The sequence below is a fragment of the Sander vitreus genome, chromosome 20, assembly GCF_031162955.1.
Source record: "Sander vitreus isolate 19-12246 chromosome 20, sanVit1, whole genome shotgun sequence".
NCBI classification, from domain to species: Eukaryota; Metazoa; Chordata; class Actinopteri; order Perciformes; family Percidae; genus Sander; species Sander vitreus.
This window is the reverse complement of record NC_135874.1, coordinates 16,899,068-16,912,853: the sequence shown is the minus strand read 5'-3', so window position 1 is coordinate 16,912,853 and position 13,786 is coordinate 16,899,068. Positions and strand designations below refer to the sequence as shown.

The 13,786-nt window shown below is 43.7% G+C and overlaps 1 protein-coding gene across 2 annotated transcripts in view; it reads right to left on the bottom strand.

Annotated features, from left to right (window-relative positions):
- The window catches only part of LOC144534860 (latent-transforming growth factor beta-binding protein 2-like), an 85,505-nt gene that overhangs the window by 50,483 nt on the left and 21,236 nt on the right, over window positions 1-13,786 (bottom strand). For both annotated transcript variants that reach the window (XM_078276938.1, XM_078276939.1), the window contains exons 4-5: window positions 2,412-2,677; window positions 1,279-1,461 (exon numbers count right to left, since the gene is read on the bottom strand). In XM_078276938.1, coding sequence (XP_078133064.1) covers window positions 1,279-1,461; window positions 2,412-2,677 — 449 coding nt within the window. The remainder of the gene's footprint in view (window positions 1-1,278; window positions 1,462-2,411; window positions 2,678-13,786) is intronic.

Sequence of the window (13,786 nt, the reverse complement as noted above, 5' to 3'; positions counted from 1 at the left end):
CTCAATAAACAGACTTCTACTCAATATAATATCAGGCTTTAAGCTAAATGTTGTACATAGGGTGCGTATCAGGGGAGCCTGTTATAATTATCCAGCCAGATTTGACTGCACCGTGTAGGGAACATAACAACAGCATGAGATAACTGTTTGCTGTCCACTTGACATTCCTCGACGAACACGCACACCCAAGCAATAACAGGATGCAAGCCTAAATGGAAGGCAATCTCTTTTTAACACACTCTTTAACACATGCTTTTGTATAATAAAGGATTTCTTGAGAATGAAAATGGGACATAAAAACAAATCCGATGCTCAGGAAGACTTGGAGGTGCCAGGAATGTAAAGGCCTCTGCCAGGACGCTGAAGTGTTTGGAATATCTTTGCCATGTTCCAAAACCCCATTAATGGGCACATAAATCTGCAACATCAACCTGTTTATATATTCATTGCTCAGCTAGGTCCTCCCCAAAGAGCCTTGTGCATTTAAGTGAAGGTTGGTTGCATGTGTATGTGCCTGTTTGAGTTTGTATGTATGTAAGTTGTAACTGGAGAGGATTTGTATGTGTGTGTGGTATGTGCAGCCTCTAATCCACAAGTAGTAATTAGTGTGAGCCTTAGCCAGACCCTTAAAACTGATGAGAAAACTAAGAAACATGCCGGGGTACGACCCCAACCGTGGCATTGACCGCCCCTTCCCTTCCCATGGACACTCCTGGGTGAATTTGGAGCAAAGCCCCCCGGATAAATGGAAGGTTTATTGTAATCCCTATAAAATCCTGTTCATGCTGCTACTCTTTCTCTCTTTCTTCCTCTCCCTCTCCTCTTTCATTCGTTTCTGCTCTCCCAGGGAGCACGTAAAATGGTTAACGGCAGGGCCAACCGCGAGGTGTAAACCGCAAAGAGATGGGGCTAAGTGTTGGGAGCGTGGGACCACCAGCTCCACGTGTGTGTGTACGGCGGGGAGATTAGCCCCCTATTACAGCCCGCTTTTAATCTGGTCTACCCCCATCTCTATCGCTTTCCCTGTCTCTCTTTCTCTTTGACAGTGAGAGTTTTTAGCGTAGCTCTCAGCTCAATCTCCACCACTCTGCCTACTCTTTGAGGTTGGTATTGTGAACAGACAGCATGCCACTGGGAACCCATTTTGTCAAACTCACCCCATAAAAAAGGAATGAGAAAGTAGGAGAGGCAGTGACAGAAAGGAGAAGAGAAGATGAAGGATGACAAGCAGACAAGAAGGATAAGGGTTAATGATAAGGCCCCAGAGTTGACACTCACAGAGTCGGAAGCCGTGGTTCTTCGGCTGCTGCTGCTGCTGCTGGTGCGAGGTCTCGCTGTAGACCGTAGTGATGTCTCCCTTCTCACAGCTGTTGTAGCAGCGCCCGCCGCTGCACACCCTGCGGCACAGCATGGGTGTGAAGACGATCTTAATGCGGTCCAAGTTGGAGGTGAGGTTGGCCCCTGGAAAACACACACACACCTGGGTGAGAAGGAGCAGCAGCAGAGACAGGCTGGAGACGAGCTGCATCCTTCCTCCTTCAGCCTCACTGTGACACACTCCCCATCTGGGCAAAGGGAGGTTTATAAGTGTGCGAGGGTGTGTGCTGACGCCTGGGCAGCGGCACGCTGCAGCTGAATGAGCGATGTGCCACAGGCCAGCAAAAGGGGGAAAGAATACTATTAGGTATCGGGCTAGCCTCCAAGCCCTTTATCTTTGGGAGAAGGTGTTTTGGATGTGTGTATGTGTAAAGGAGACAAAGAAAGCTTGAGTGCAAGTTAACATTGTGTAATGGTGGGAAGCTGTTCAACAGCCGTTGCTGTGGTACAGGGCTAAAAAACAAGAGAAGCAGCTGTGTATGCTGGATGGTGGATCAGAGGAAGATGAAGTAGTGAAGGGAGAATTAAAATAAGGAAAGACCAGATCACATTTCTTTTTGTTGTGGGTAGAGGCGCCAGGGTTCATGTCAGAGAGGTGACAGGGCAGATTTCCAAAGATATCAAAGCATCAACACACAAGAACACACACACTGCTCACACTCCTCTCCAGCAGATTGTGGACCAGCAGATCACCCACACATGCTCACACTGTATGCAGCTTTTATATCAAACGTCTGTCTGTCTGGTGTGATCCAGACCACAGAAGGGGGTGGGTGGACAGTGGGAGAAGGCAAGTGCCGCCTGGGAAGCTGCCAATTATTTTTCTTGTGACTAATGTTCCATTCGACGATGACACCATACATGTGTACAAATGTATCGTATTCTCGGTGAGAAGAGCCAGAATGGGCCGCGTTTGTTTTGACGTGGCTAAGGAGAGTGGAAATGTTAAGTATGCATGTATGTAAAGTGAGAACAGAGCTCAGTTTTATGATATTCATTTCACAGGGTGTAATAGATCTGTTTTTTGTTCTTACCTGCTGGTAATAATGCATTGTTGAACTGTCCGTGCAGCTGGCTGTTGCCAGTAGGCCTGTGAGTGTTAAAGGAGTGCCCGTTGCTATGCCCATTTCTGTGTCCATGCCAGTTCCTGTGCTCACTGCTGTGGCCATTAGCGTAGCCGTTGCTGCTGGGTAGCGCATTGGAGGTAATAGGCCCAGAGGATGATGGATAACGTTTCACAGTGCGGGATGTCCCAGTCTGCTGAGGGGAGGAGTCTGAGGGTCCCCGTCTCACTTGGGTCCTGCCATTCACATCATCACAAGACCATAAACATATGACCTCAGACAAACGTTAATGTCCCATACATATATACTACACTCACAAAGATACACTCATCAGCAATGTATGCACATCACCGTGAAATCCATTTAAGCATGGTCAGTGTGTGCAACAGAAAATAATATTCCTGCGAGACAAATATGCTGTCTTAGGTCATAGTTTTGCTTAATTGATTTTATAGATGAGACACGAGAAATAATTTTGCTTTAATCAAATTTATAATACCATATCATTCTTTAAGCACATAGGGTTTCTCAACTAACATCTGCTGTAAGTCACAGAGCCGTGACCCTTAGTAATTAATGAAAAGATTCTGTTTGACATTAAAGACATTTCGCAAGAGACGATTTTTCATCACTGATCACTGGCAACCAAAGGGAATAAGACTCACAGGTTTGAGTTTGTGTGTGTGTCTGTATGAGAAAAGTGTGTGATTAAAGACATTAGATCTTTCTATCAAGACTACAAAACCTTTCCATCTCCCATTGTGTCTGCTTGACTAGATTATGAACTCCCTGTTCTGTCTGACTGTAGCCAACCAGGGAGCAACATCCTGAGTGTTGTACCGGGCTGAAGGAAGTATTAAAACTAGGGTCGAAGAACTAAGCTCGTCCAGGGCTGCGAGGGGCACGTTTTTTTTACCAGTGAGCATTTGATTTGGGTCAATTACTGAGCCTGTGTTGCACGACCTGGAAGCTGAGCTCATGTGAGCGACCTGGGGGAGGCGCGTGCCTCTCAGACAGACAGACAGACAGACAGACAGACAGGCCTACCTTGGCTCTGGGGTTGTAAGAAAGCTTGGGGAGTGCTGGAAATCAGCCATGCAAAAAAACATCTGGATCCCACTGATCTGCCCAGACAGTAGAGCGAGACAAAGATGAACAATGTCGGGTAGATCAGAGGAACAGTTCTACAAAGCACACCTGTGGCCCTGTAAGGTAATTTAGGCTGTAATCAAACCCCAAATGAGGATATAAACCATGCATTAACATTTATTACATGTGGTTGTTCGCCACACACCACGTATTTACACACTGAATCAGCTCTGTCGACCCGCAGATCAGGCAAATAAACACGTATGTGCACGCTGCACCAAATGCATACGTGTATACACACACACACACACACACACACACACACACACACACACACACCCTGTCCCAGCTGTGCTAGATGTAACACAGGCCTATGCATGTCTCTTTATTCACAAACCACATTCCTGCTGCCAAGGAAACAGGACACTAAATGAAAAGGGTAAAAGGGAGACAAACATTTGATAATGGTCTCTCGCGTCATCTTTTTGGAAGACAACAGGCAACACACCTACAGTATAGCTGACAGCTGCTGACCCAGATCCTGAATCTCCAGGGCGGGTCCCGTGAATAGGATGTGACACAGGGAAACAAGAGGTGCTAGTGTCAAGGTGGTAAGGACTTACAGGAGGTGGCTAACCCTGCTATACCGTCCACTCCAAATTATGATTGGGTTTTTCCATTGCTAACAGTGACACCTGGCCTGCAAGCTTCCTGCCTCACTTCCTAGGCTTGGCCAGATGTTACTCTGTCTGTCTCTCTCACTTTTAAATGGCAAAGTGACTTCCTCCCATCATGAGCTCACCGCTGCCCTCTCTGCCTGCAGATCAGGGGAGCGGCGAGGGCAAGCACGACTCACTCTGCACGTTTGATGTCATCATTAGGAACTTCAAGGCCTCAGGAGGAACCATTCCCCCGCTTTGTTCTGGGTGACTTGAAAGCAATTTTGAAGACCACTGCCAAGATTACATGGAACAAGGTCTGAACAGACAGATGGGGAAAATGTCTTGGGTATCAAATGATGGCCATATAGTTTTAATTAAATCACTAATAGCGCTGATAAGAGAGCTGCTGAATTAGCATATGGTACAAAGACAGAATTGAGGCAAATAAAAAATTATTGAAAAAATATATTGAATTTATTAAATGTGTTTTTCATTCAAACTTCAGATCTAACTCTCGGAAAGCCACTAAGTGTATTTCCAAAAAAAATTCAAACAATTCCTTTAATTAAATACATTAGCAATGGCCAAAGAAAAAAACATATGTTGAAATCATGAGGCCAAATAATTTAGACACTTTGATTACATTGGGAGATTCAATTGCATACAGTGTGAGTCTTAACTGGGTCTAGTACATGACATGTATTATATCATGTTCAGAACAATGTGCTAAAAAATTACATTCAAAGAGAAACTACACTGATAAGTCTCAGTCCAAACACTTGATCAAAGCCTCAGTTTACATCTGATATCAGCAGAGGCCTTCAACAGAGGCCTTCAACAGAGGCCTTCAACTAAGGCATAAAGCTATTGGCTCTGTCCACTCATCATCACTTATTTCACATGTACGGAAAGCAATTAGAGCCAAACCTCATCACATTTGAGGAAATTACAAATCACAGTGATAGCCAAGAGTCTACACTATGCACGCAAGAACTGTACAGCTTCCAATGCGTTGCAAAAGTATTATTTAAAAGTATTATTAAGGCATGACAGGCAGCATGAGCAGCAGTTCCAGCCATGCCTCTTGACCCAGATGAGTTTTGAAGCACAATCAGCTCACAGTCAAACCAGGACCAGGAACTGGAGGACTTCTGCTGATGCTGCACATAAAACATGATAAATTACACTGCCAAGCCAAATGCTAGGTGTACTTTGAAGTTTTGATGAGAGCGTGTTGGGTGGGAGGGGAGGTTTACGTGGAGAAATTCAGTTAGATGGCTTTGATTAAGTTCCAGGAAAGCCCTGTAGTAGGGGCTTGGAAAACACCACTTCCCATCATCCCAATGGTGACTGTGTTGTTTCTGTGAGTTGTCCACAGGGAAACGGGAGCCTCTTAGGAAATTCTGGATTTATCTTATGATCCTGTTCACCTAAATCACTCTCACACACACGTGCACACACACAAAAATGTGACCCAGATCCTCAGGAATTGTTTACATCTTAAACCATCTCCGTAGCCCACTCTCCGTGACGAGGCCAGAACAGTATTTATGTGAAGCAATGCACAGTAACCCATGTGCCACAGCTGATTCATTTACTAACAGTTCAGTTTTTGAGTTGCTTTCATTATCTTCTCTCTCTATAAATCTCCATATGAAATAAAGCGTATTTGTCAGTTGCAACTAATGTATTTCAGACAGAGAGCCTAGTTGTTCTGGGCTGAGTATGCCAAGTAGGTTGGAAAGGATTGTGATATCAAATGGGTTTTCACCAGCCCTCTCAGCACAAGTCTACCTTTTTCATTTTGATTTGTTTGAGAATACCAAAGGCAGAACCCACACCTAATGGCTCAGATTGTTGGCTTATAGCACCTAATGCAGAAAAAGGACTGATATGAAGAGCTTGTCTGGTTGTTGGATGGAGCCATGTGGCTTTGAACAGACTGTATAAACAACACAGTCTGACAGCAGGCAGAGGTGTCTGGCATGACTCTGGGTCACACTGCACAACCCGATAGCTCCAAGCTTTGACAGCCTTGTCACTTTGCCCCGTCTCAGTTCTCTTTGTGTTCGACTAGACATGACCTTCAGAGTGACGAGTGGCAAACCTCTGAAACCATCGGTAGGTTTACGACCTGATCTGAGGAAAATCAAGTCATTATTCTTTTTTTTTTAAAAACAAAATGTTTAATGGTTCCATTTATCTCTTTCCCACGTGGAGCGTCAGCCAAAAACCCCTATTACAGAAAATACACATAATTAGGGCAATTTGAAGGCTACTTGGTAAATGAGAAAGTAAATGACAGTCGTCAAAGACCAAGTGTTAATCACAGTTTTCACACATTCATCTCATTCAGAGAAAGCATTAAAGACCATTGTTCATTTCAAAGCTTGCGCTCGGACATTAAGATCATCCGTCTAACTAGAGGGAACAGCAAAAATCGAAAAAATTGTGCAAACAGCAGCTGAAACAATGAAAACATTGTACTGCTCAACCACTGCAAACACTGTTGGCAACAAAGGAAGAGGAGATTTATGAGTGTTTCTGTAATATGCACTTTTGCAATCAAAGAGAAAGGCTATACTGTACAGAGCACTGTGTGAGGAATCGTTGGATGCAACAAAGCATATCGGGCCTATTCCAAAGCTTTTAAGTGCTCCCTACCAAGTGGCAAAGCAACAGTTAAGAGATTAGGAATAAACCGTGCAGCCCAAAGACTTTCCCAAAAATGTTATATTTTTCAAAGGAGGCACTATTAAACTGAAAAACACCTTGCTATGAACAGAAATAATGTATCTTTCTGCTCGAGATTTTACATTTGAGACTGTCAAGAGAAAGAGATGTTTTTCGGCAAAAAGCTCAACAACAGATGGTGCTCCACATTTAACAGACTAAAGCTTGCAGACGAGGAAGGAGAGTGCAGACTGTTGAAACTAGTCCCAGGAGGTATTATTCAAGAGCATTAGCAAAGACATACACACTTGACTCTTGTTCATGTTTTGCTATTCAAAGCCCAATAGTGTTATGAATCTCTGTGACGTCCAAGACATTAACTACGATGTAGCTAGTAAAAGAGAAAACATTCCAGATTAGCAGCAGCAAGCTATTATTACTGGGATTCCTGTTCCAAGTATGATGTTTGCTTCAGAATTTCACTTGGCAAAAAGTCAGCTTTTATATTTGATATTTGACAAGAAATGAATTAATTAATTGGGTATTTTAAGTCTATATTGTTCTTGCTTTGACAGGACAGGGTTGTTCTCCCATGTTTGATCTAGCTCTCATGGTCCACAGGCAAAGAGGTGGGAAGTTAAATTCAGAATGTGGTCTCTGTCTTAACAACTTTGGTGTATTTTAGGAGGTGAAAAAAGTCTCTGCAGGCTGAGAAAGAATTAATTAGTTCTTACCCACCCAGTCAGCGCACCAAACCACCAGTGGTCGAACCCCACTGTGGCCACACATCTCATTCCTCAGGCTTTATGCAGAACGGCCTCATCCATTCATCATTCGCCACTGAGGTCCCTGTGTGTTCTTTCAATAAAATCCTGAGGTTTTGAAACTTAGTATGCACCAATAAATAAAATATCCAATCCCAAGTGCATTTTCATTATGCTGTTGTTGTGTGTTTCTCATAGCAACAAGGTCATGCAATGGCATGGTGGTGAAGTTTGTGTTGGTTGGAAATTCAAAAATAACTCAACACCAGCCTCTGTCATAATAAAGTCCCCCTAAATTACAGCTTTTTGTGGATGTTTAATCTCTGGTAGTAAATGTTTTAAAACTACTGGCTACTCTTGTTTTGCAAGATTATTGTGAAGCTTGCACGTCAGCTTCACATCAGAACTCACGGGGGAAACTCTTGATGTTGATGTTGTTTTAAAGGAATAGTTTGACATTTCGGGAAATACACTTAGGGCCCTATCTTGCACCCAGCGCAATTGACTTTGTACACCGACGCATGTATCATTCCTATTTTGCTCCCGACGCAATAGCAATAGCAGATGTTATTTTAAGGGCGCATGCTTGGCTGTAATGTAGAGTGTGCACACCGCGCATACACTTTGCTTCTCTCATCTCACGGACCCAGCAGTTCCCATTTTTGCAAACCATACATAAATACAAGGAAAAATATGACCTTGTTTTACACAACATTTCCATGAATCATGGATGTGTTGACATAAATGAGGAAATATTAGAGGACTTAAGGAGATGTGATGTTGAACTGCATGTGCCCCAGCAGCAGCACGGGAGAGGAGAGACAGACGAGCTGCATCGTCTATAGTGAGGTTATCTCGGTCTAATGTTAGACTACATTGCATTTGATGCATTGCATCGTGATTCAGTGAGACTGAGCCCAAAACATTGGAAAGTATGTTTTTGTGACATTTCTTTATTTACATTTTGTCAAAAAGAAAAATCAATAGCAAACATCGGTCTCCTCGGCTGTAAACCGCTCCTGGCATGTGCCCATGGATGTATTAAGAGCGTGCACCTAGCAAATCCGCCATTATAATAGCAATCAGCCATGGAACAAGCGCGCCTGCTTTTAAAGGGAATGTGAGATAACGCTCTGATTGGTTTATTGCATGTTACACCCAAACCACACCTATGAGTAATGTAGCTACTTCAGACCAACCCATTTTAGATTTGCGTCAGGCGCAAGAGTCATTTATTCCGCCGGTATAATAGCAACAGCACCCGAGATCCGCCCACAAAGCTACTTGCGTTTGGCGTTTGATACTTCCGTTTCAGATCGTTAAAATAGGGCCTTTAATCTCTTTCTTGCAGAGAGTTAGATGAGAAGATTAATACCAAGCAAATATATGTATTCCCCAAAAGAGCTAGCATTATATAAATATATATATATATATATATATATATATATATATATATATATATGCCCTTGCCGGGGTATATTAATGTGGTCAAACAAAACCATGATTACACATAAGAGAGGTGATAAGATGTTAAATAAAAGCAGCAATTAATGAGTAAAATAAAAACTACAGAATATTTTTTTTTATTCTTGGATACATGGAATAATGTCATCTCATAGAGCTCAACAAATAGTCAGAATACGCAAGAAATACAAAATGATGATATTTTAGCTTAATGCTCCATGGGAATTTAAGTTAACATTGCCAGTAGTACCGGTAGTCCAATGTGTCCCATACTATAAACTAAGAATAACAGGAAAACACCTAGTCATAGAAACATGTGCAGTGCTTTAACGATAAGCTGCTTTCTCCCAAAACAAGGACATGTTCTTCTCATATACGGCTGCATAAGGCCAAACATCAGTGAGCAATTAAAGCCCAGTCTCTCTTTGATAACATCTCTAGTCATTATGACTTGGATAATTGTGGGTCCTGGCAGAATATTTCCCCTTGTGAAAATCTGGGTGTGTCTGAGGTCTTATCGCACCAGCCACTGAGGCTGGATTAAATCATGTTCTCTCTGTCTCGACGGCCTTCCAGGAATCCCACTAGTAGCAGCCAGAGCCTGGGTGAAATAAATTACAGTGGGGTTGGCTTGATTCTAAGTTGTTGTTTTTTTTCTCGCCCCAGAGGATGAGGCTTATATTAGAGCAACCATCACCATGATCAGCCAAAGTGCTACAAAGACAAATATAGAGGAATGAAGTTCCAAATCATTTCATAGGTATAACTTATCTTACCGCCTGCATGAAAATAGATTTTGTGTAAATTTGACCTCATTGAGGTTTTCAGACACTACGTGATCAAAACATATGACTACTGCCGTCTACTCAATTGCAGGCCAAAAGCTGTAAAATGTTGTTCTTCAGGGGACCAACAGCAGTGCCAACTTGTCTGTTTTCACCTCAGCATTTATAATGTGGGGGTTTCAAGCTCGAAGAAATCCAGAAAGGCCTGATTCTGGATGGAAGCAAAGCAGTGTGGTTGCTGTGGTTCAGGGGCCAGAATCCAAATGCCTGGAGACAGGGTGAGCTGAGAGGCTATTCAATACTCAATACTACTTTATTGTAGTTGCTCTGATCATTCACTTAGTAAAACACCACAAGACAGGTCAGCAGGAAGAGCCATTACAAAGTGCTGACTGAGGCTATGCCTACACTGGTCAGTGTCACATATCAGGCCGCTCTGACAATAAGCCAAAGAGGCGGGTTTCCAATAAGAGACGTGATTGAGGGAATCTCTGAACTGGTCTGTATCATTCGTTTAAAAAGCAATAAAAACTTTACCAGAGGTTCACGGAGAACACAAGGGAAAAATGCAGACATTAAGAAGGCCAACACAAAGTTGAGTGTTGACGTCTGGATATGAAAGAAGAAATTCATGTGTGTGGGATTTGTATCTTTGCCCCTTTAGGAGTTCTTCTCCACCGCTTGGCCCCACACAGGAACCCTACATCCTGACATCTGACTGGATTAAGTGGTTCCATGCACAGCCACACTGCTTATTCATGCTTTCAACACCATACCCCATATCTGGGAGATGAACCTGATTGATGCTCTCTCCATCTGCCTCAGCTCCGGAGCTGGAGGGTGGAGTACATTCTGGAATAGGCGCCCCTCTTCCTATAACTGCCTTACAGTATTTGTCCCTTCGACAGCTGCATCTGCACAGGCCTGCCTGATGAGAAGGATTTGGCTGCGGACTCCGAGCCCGCTGGCACTGCGGCCCAGAGAGTGTGTTTCATATGGGGCTTTGGAGAGTTGGGATGGAGAGAGAGAAAGACATATCTGTCCCACGCTGAGTGCTGAGTTCTCTATGGTCCTTTGTTCCCTCTGGCCTAGCAGGAAGCCAAATACTCATGGGACTCATTTGGCTCTGTGTTTGTAGAAAGCAACACACCAAGTCCTGGCTTGGTCATATAGTTGTGTGTTAAGCTTGTTCACATAAAAAAAAAATATACAGTACATTTAGACACACATATTACAAAACATATGCTACATCAATCTTGGTTAATTTACTACCACCATAAGTTGTGCAAAATTCAATATTTCCTAGCCTTTTTGTGACGTATGGAGAGTTCACCTGAGGACAGGGTGGCCTCCACAGCTGATTCTGCCCCCCCCCCCCCAACACCACAAAACCATGGCAAAGACCACAAAACCATGGCAAAGAATGTCCAGCCATGCTCAGGAAAGCCCTATCCCACTCATATCACAAGTGAAAATACACCAGGGAACAGGGTCAGGGCAAAGGTAAAGTTAGTAGAACCAGCATGCAACACAAACACGCCTGCAATCATCCACAAGCAGAAAGCCAGTTAACCTGACCCTGTTCAAGTTCATTCCCAGTCTACCGCACTCAGGGACACAAATCAAAGCTCGAGGCACACTGTCATATGCGTGGTTTAGAAGCAAGATAGAGCCCTATTGAGGAGAGAGCAGCACACAACCTGTGGGAATTATTCTGCACTTTACCCCTCTAACCTACTTCAGCCCAACTCCCCACCTGCAGGCCTCCTCTGTTTTTGCAGCAACCAAAAACAGAGACAAGAGGATGATTTCGGACATGTCCTCTGAGTAGCAAAGCAGACTGCAAGTAACCTGACTCAGCCAGATGGATTGCTTCGCATTTGCTCGGCATATCCATCTGGGAACTTTCCATTGGAGAACTTTTGGGAAGGGGCGAAAATACTGATTAGCTGATTGGATAAACCGTCTATCACCACCTATGTTGGTGATAGACGGGCCAAATCAACAAATCAGATCAAACAATATATCAAACTCTTGCCGAAACCAGTCGGGAGAAGAGCAAAAAGATCTTTTCCTCCGAGAAAAGCCTCCAGTGCCGTTTTTTGCTCTTCTTTCAATGAAGGAATACTTTATAATTTGGATAAAACTTTTGCGCGATAGCTATGCTCATCTCATCCGTGGAAGCCACCATGTTGTTTAGACTGAACAGTCGCTACTCGTTGCATCACACCTAAACCCGCCTCAAAACCAACGCTGATTGGTCGGTCGTTTGGCGAACGGCTCCAAATTTTCTCTGTCTCAAGATGCCAGACTGATCTGCGAGTGGAAAACTGGAACTCGCGAGATCAGGACGGTCTCACGAGGCTAGACTGCCAGGTGGTACAGTAGGAAAACTTTCCCAGGCTAAATAAACTTAGCACAAAAGTAAGGAAATTTGTGTTTGGTAGATTATTTCTCTGTGGTAACAATGCTTTTTGGCAATAAATCTTTTAACGTTGGAAAGCCTGTTTATTTCCCTTTCAAATGGTGCCTCATTTGTAAGGAACATGCATTTGTGGGATGAGCAGCAGCGCTGAGTATGTGGGTTGCGCCCATGAAAAATTTGCCAAATCTTCTCCGCCAATGCCAAATAGCTTAACCAGCCTGGTCACACACTGCTGTGGGATGGCATCCCATTCTTCAACCAGTATTTGTCGCAAGTCAGCCAACGTGGTTATGCTGGTCACTCTGGCACGAACAGCACACCCAAGCTGATCCCACAAGTGTTCAATGGGGTTGAGGTTAGGACTGCTGGTTGAAGAATGGGATGCCATCCCACAGCAGTGTGTGACCAGGCTGGTGACCAGCATGAGGAGGAGGTGCCAGGCTGTTGTGGCTGTGTATGGTTTTTTCACACACCACTGAGGCTCCTGTTTGTGAAATGAATAAATTGTTTAATTGCCAATATTTCTTGTTTCTTCAAAATTCAATCATCCAATCCACCAAACACCAAACGAGTCAATGGCAGAATAAGCTGTTTGGCATTGGCAGAGAAGATTTGGCAAATTTTTCATGGGTGCAACCCACATACTCAGCGCTGCTGCTCATCCCACAAATGCATGTTCCTTACAAATGGGGCACCGTTTGAAAGGGAACTAAACAGGCTTTCCAACAGTATAAGATTTATTGCCAAAAAGCAATGTTACCACAGAGAAATACTCTACCAAACACAAATTTCCTTACTTTTTGTGCTAAGTTTATTTAGATTATAGTCTTAAGTCGAAAGCATGAAGAGTATTATGAGATGGAAAGCTACTGTGGGATTTGTGCTACTCTCTCGAGTTATGAGAATCTTGTCGAACGAATTTCCACTCCCACCTTTTAACGCTTTTGATCCCACTTTATTCAAGCTCTGTGACACTGGATTACTCAGATTCTTCAGTGATCATTTACTACCAAGAACATTGGTGATGATAGTAAAACAATATTTCTCCACAGGTGCTGAGGTCACCTAGAGGATTTTGACTGTGGCTGCCGTCAGCACTGGTGTGTGTGTGTGTGTGTGTGTGTGTGTGTGTGTGTGTGTGTGTGTGTGTGTGTGTGTGTGTGTGTGTGTGTGTGTGTGTGTGTGTGTGTGTGTGTGTGTGGTTTGTCTGGAGTGGGAGTGAAAGCAACCAGTGATCCATGATTAACATGGAGAACTCCCACTATGACCACAGTTTCCTCTGAGAAACGGCTGTGTGGCTATGTGCAAAGCCTTGAGTCAACAAGCCACATAACCGCCAGCCTTATTAGTCACCAGGCAAACGGCGGGGCTGCTATAAGCCTAACAGTTAATGCAGAGAAAGCCGTATGCATCACCCTTTTAAGGGTCGTTCTGCTCCATGTCATTGGGTGTTTTTGTTTTTCCCCAACATCTCAATATGTTA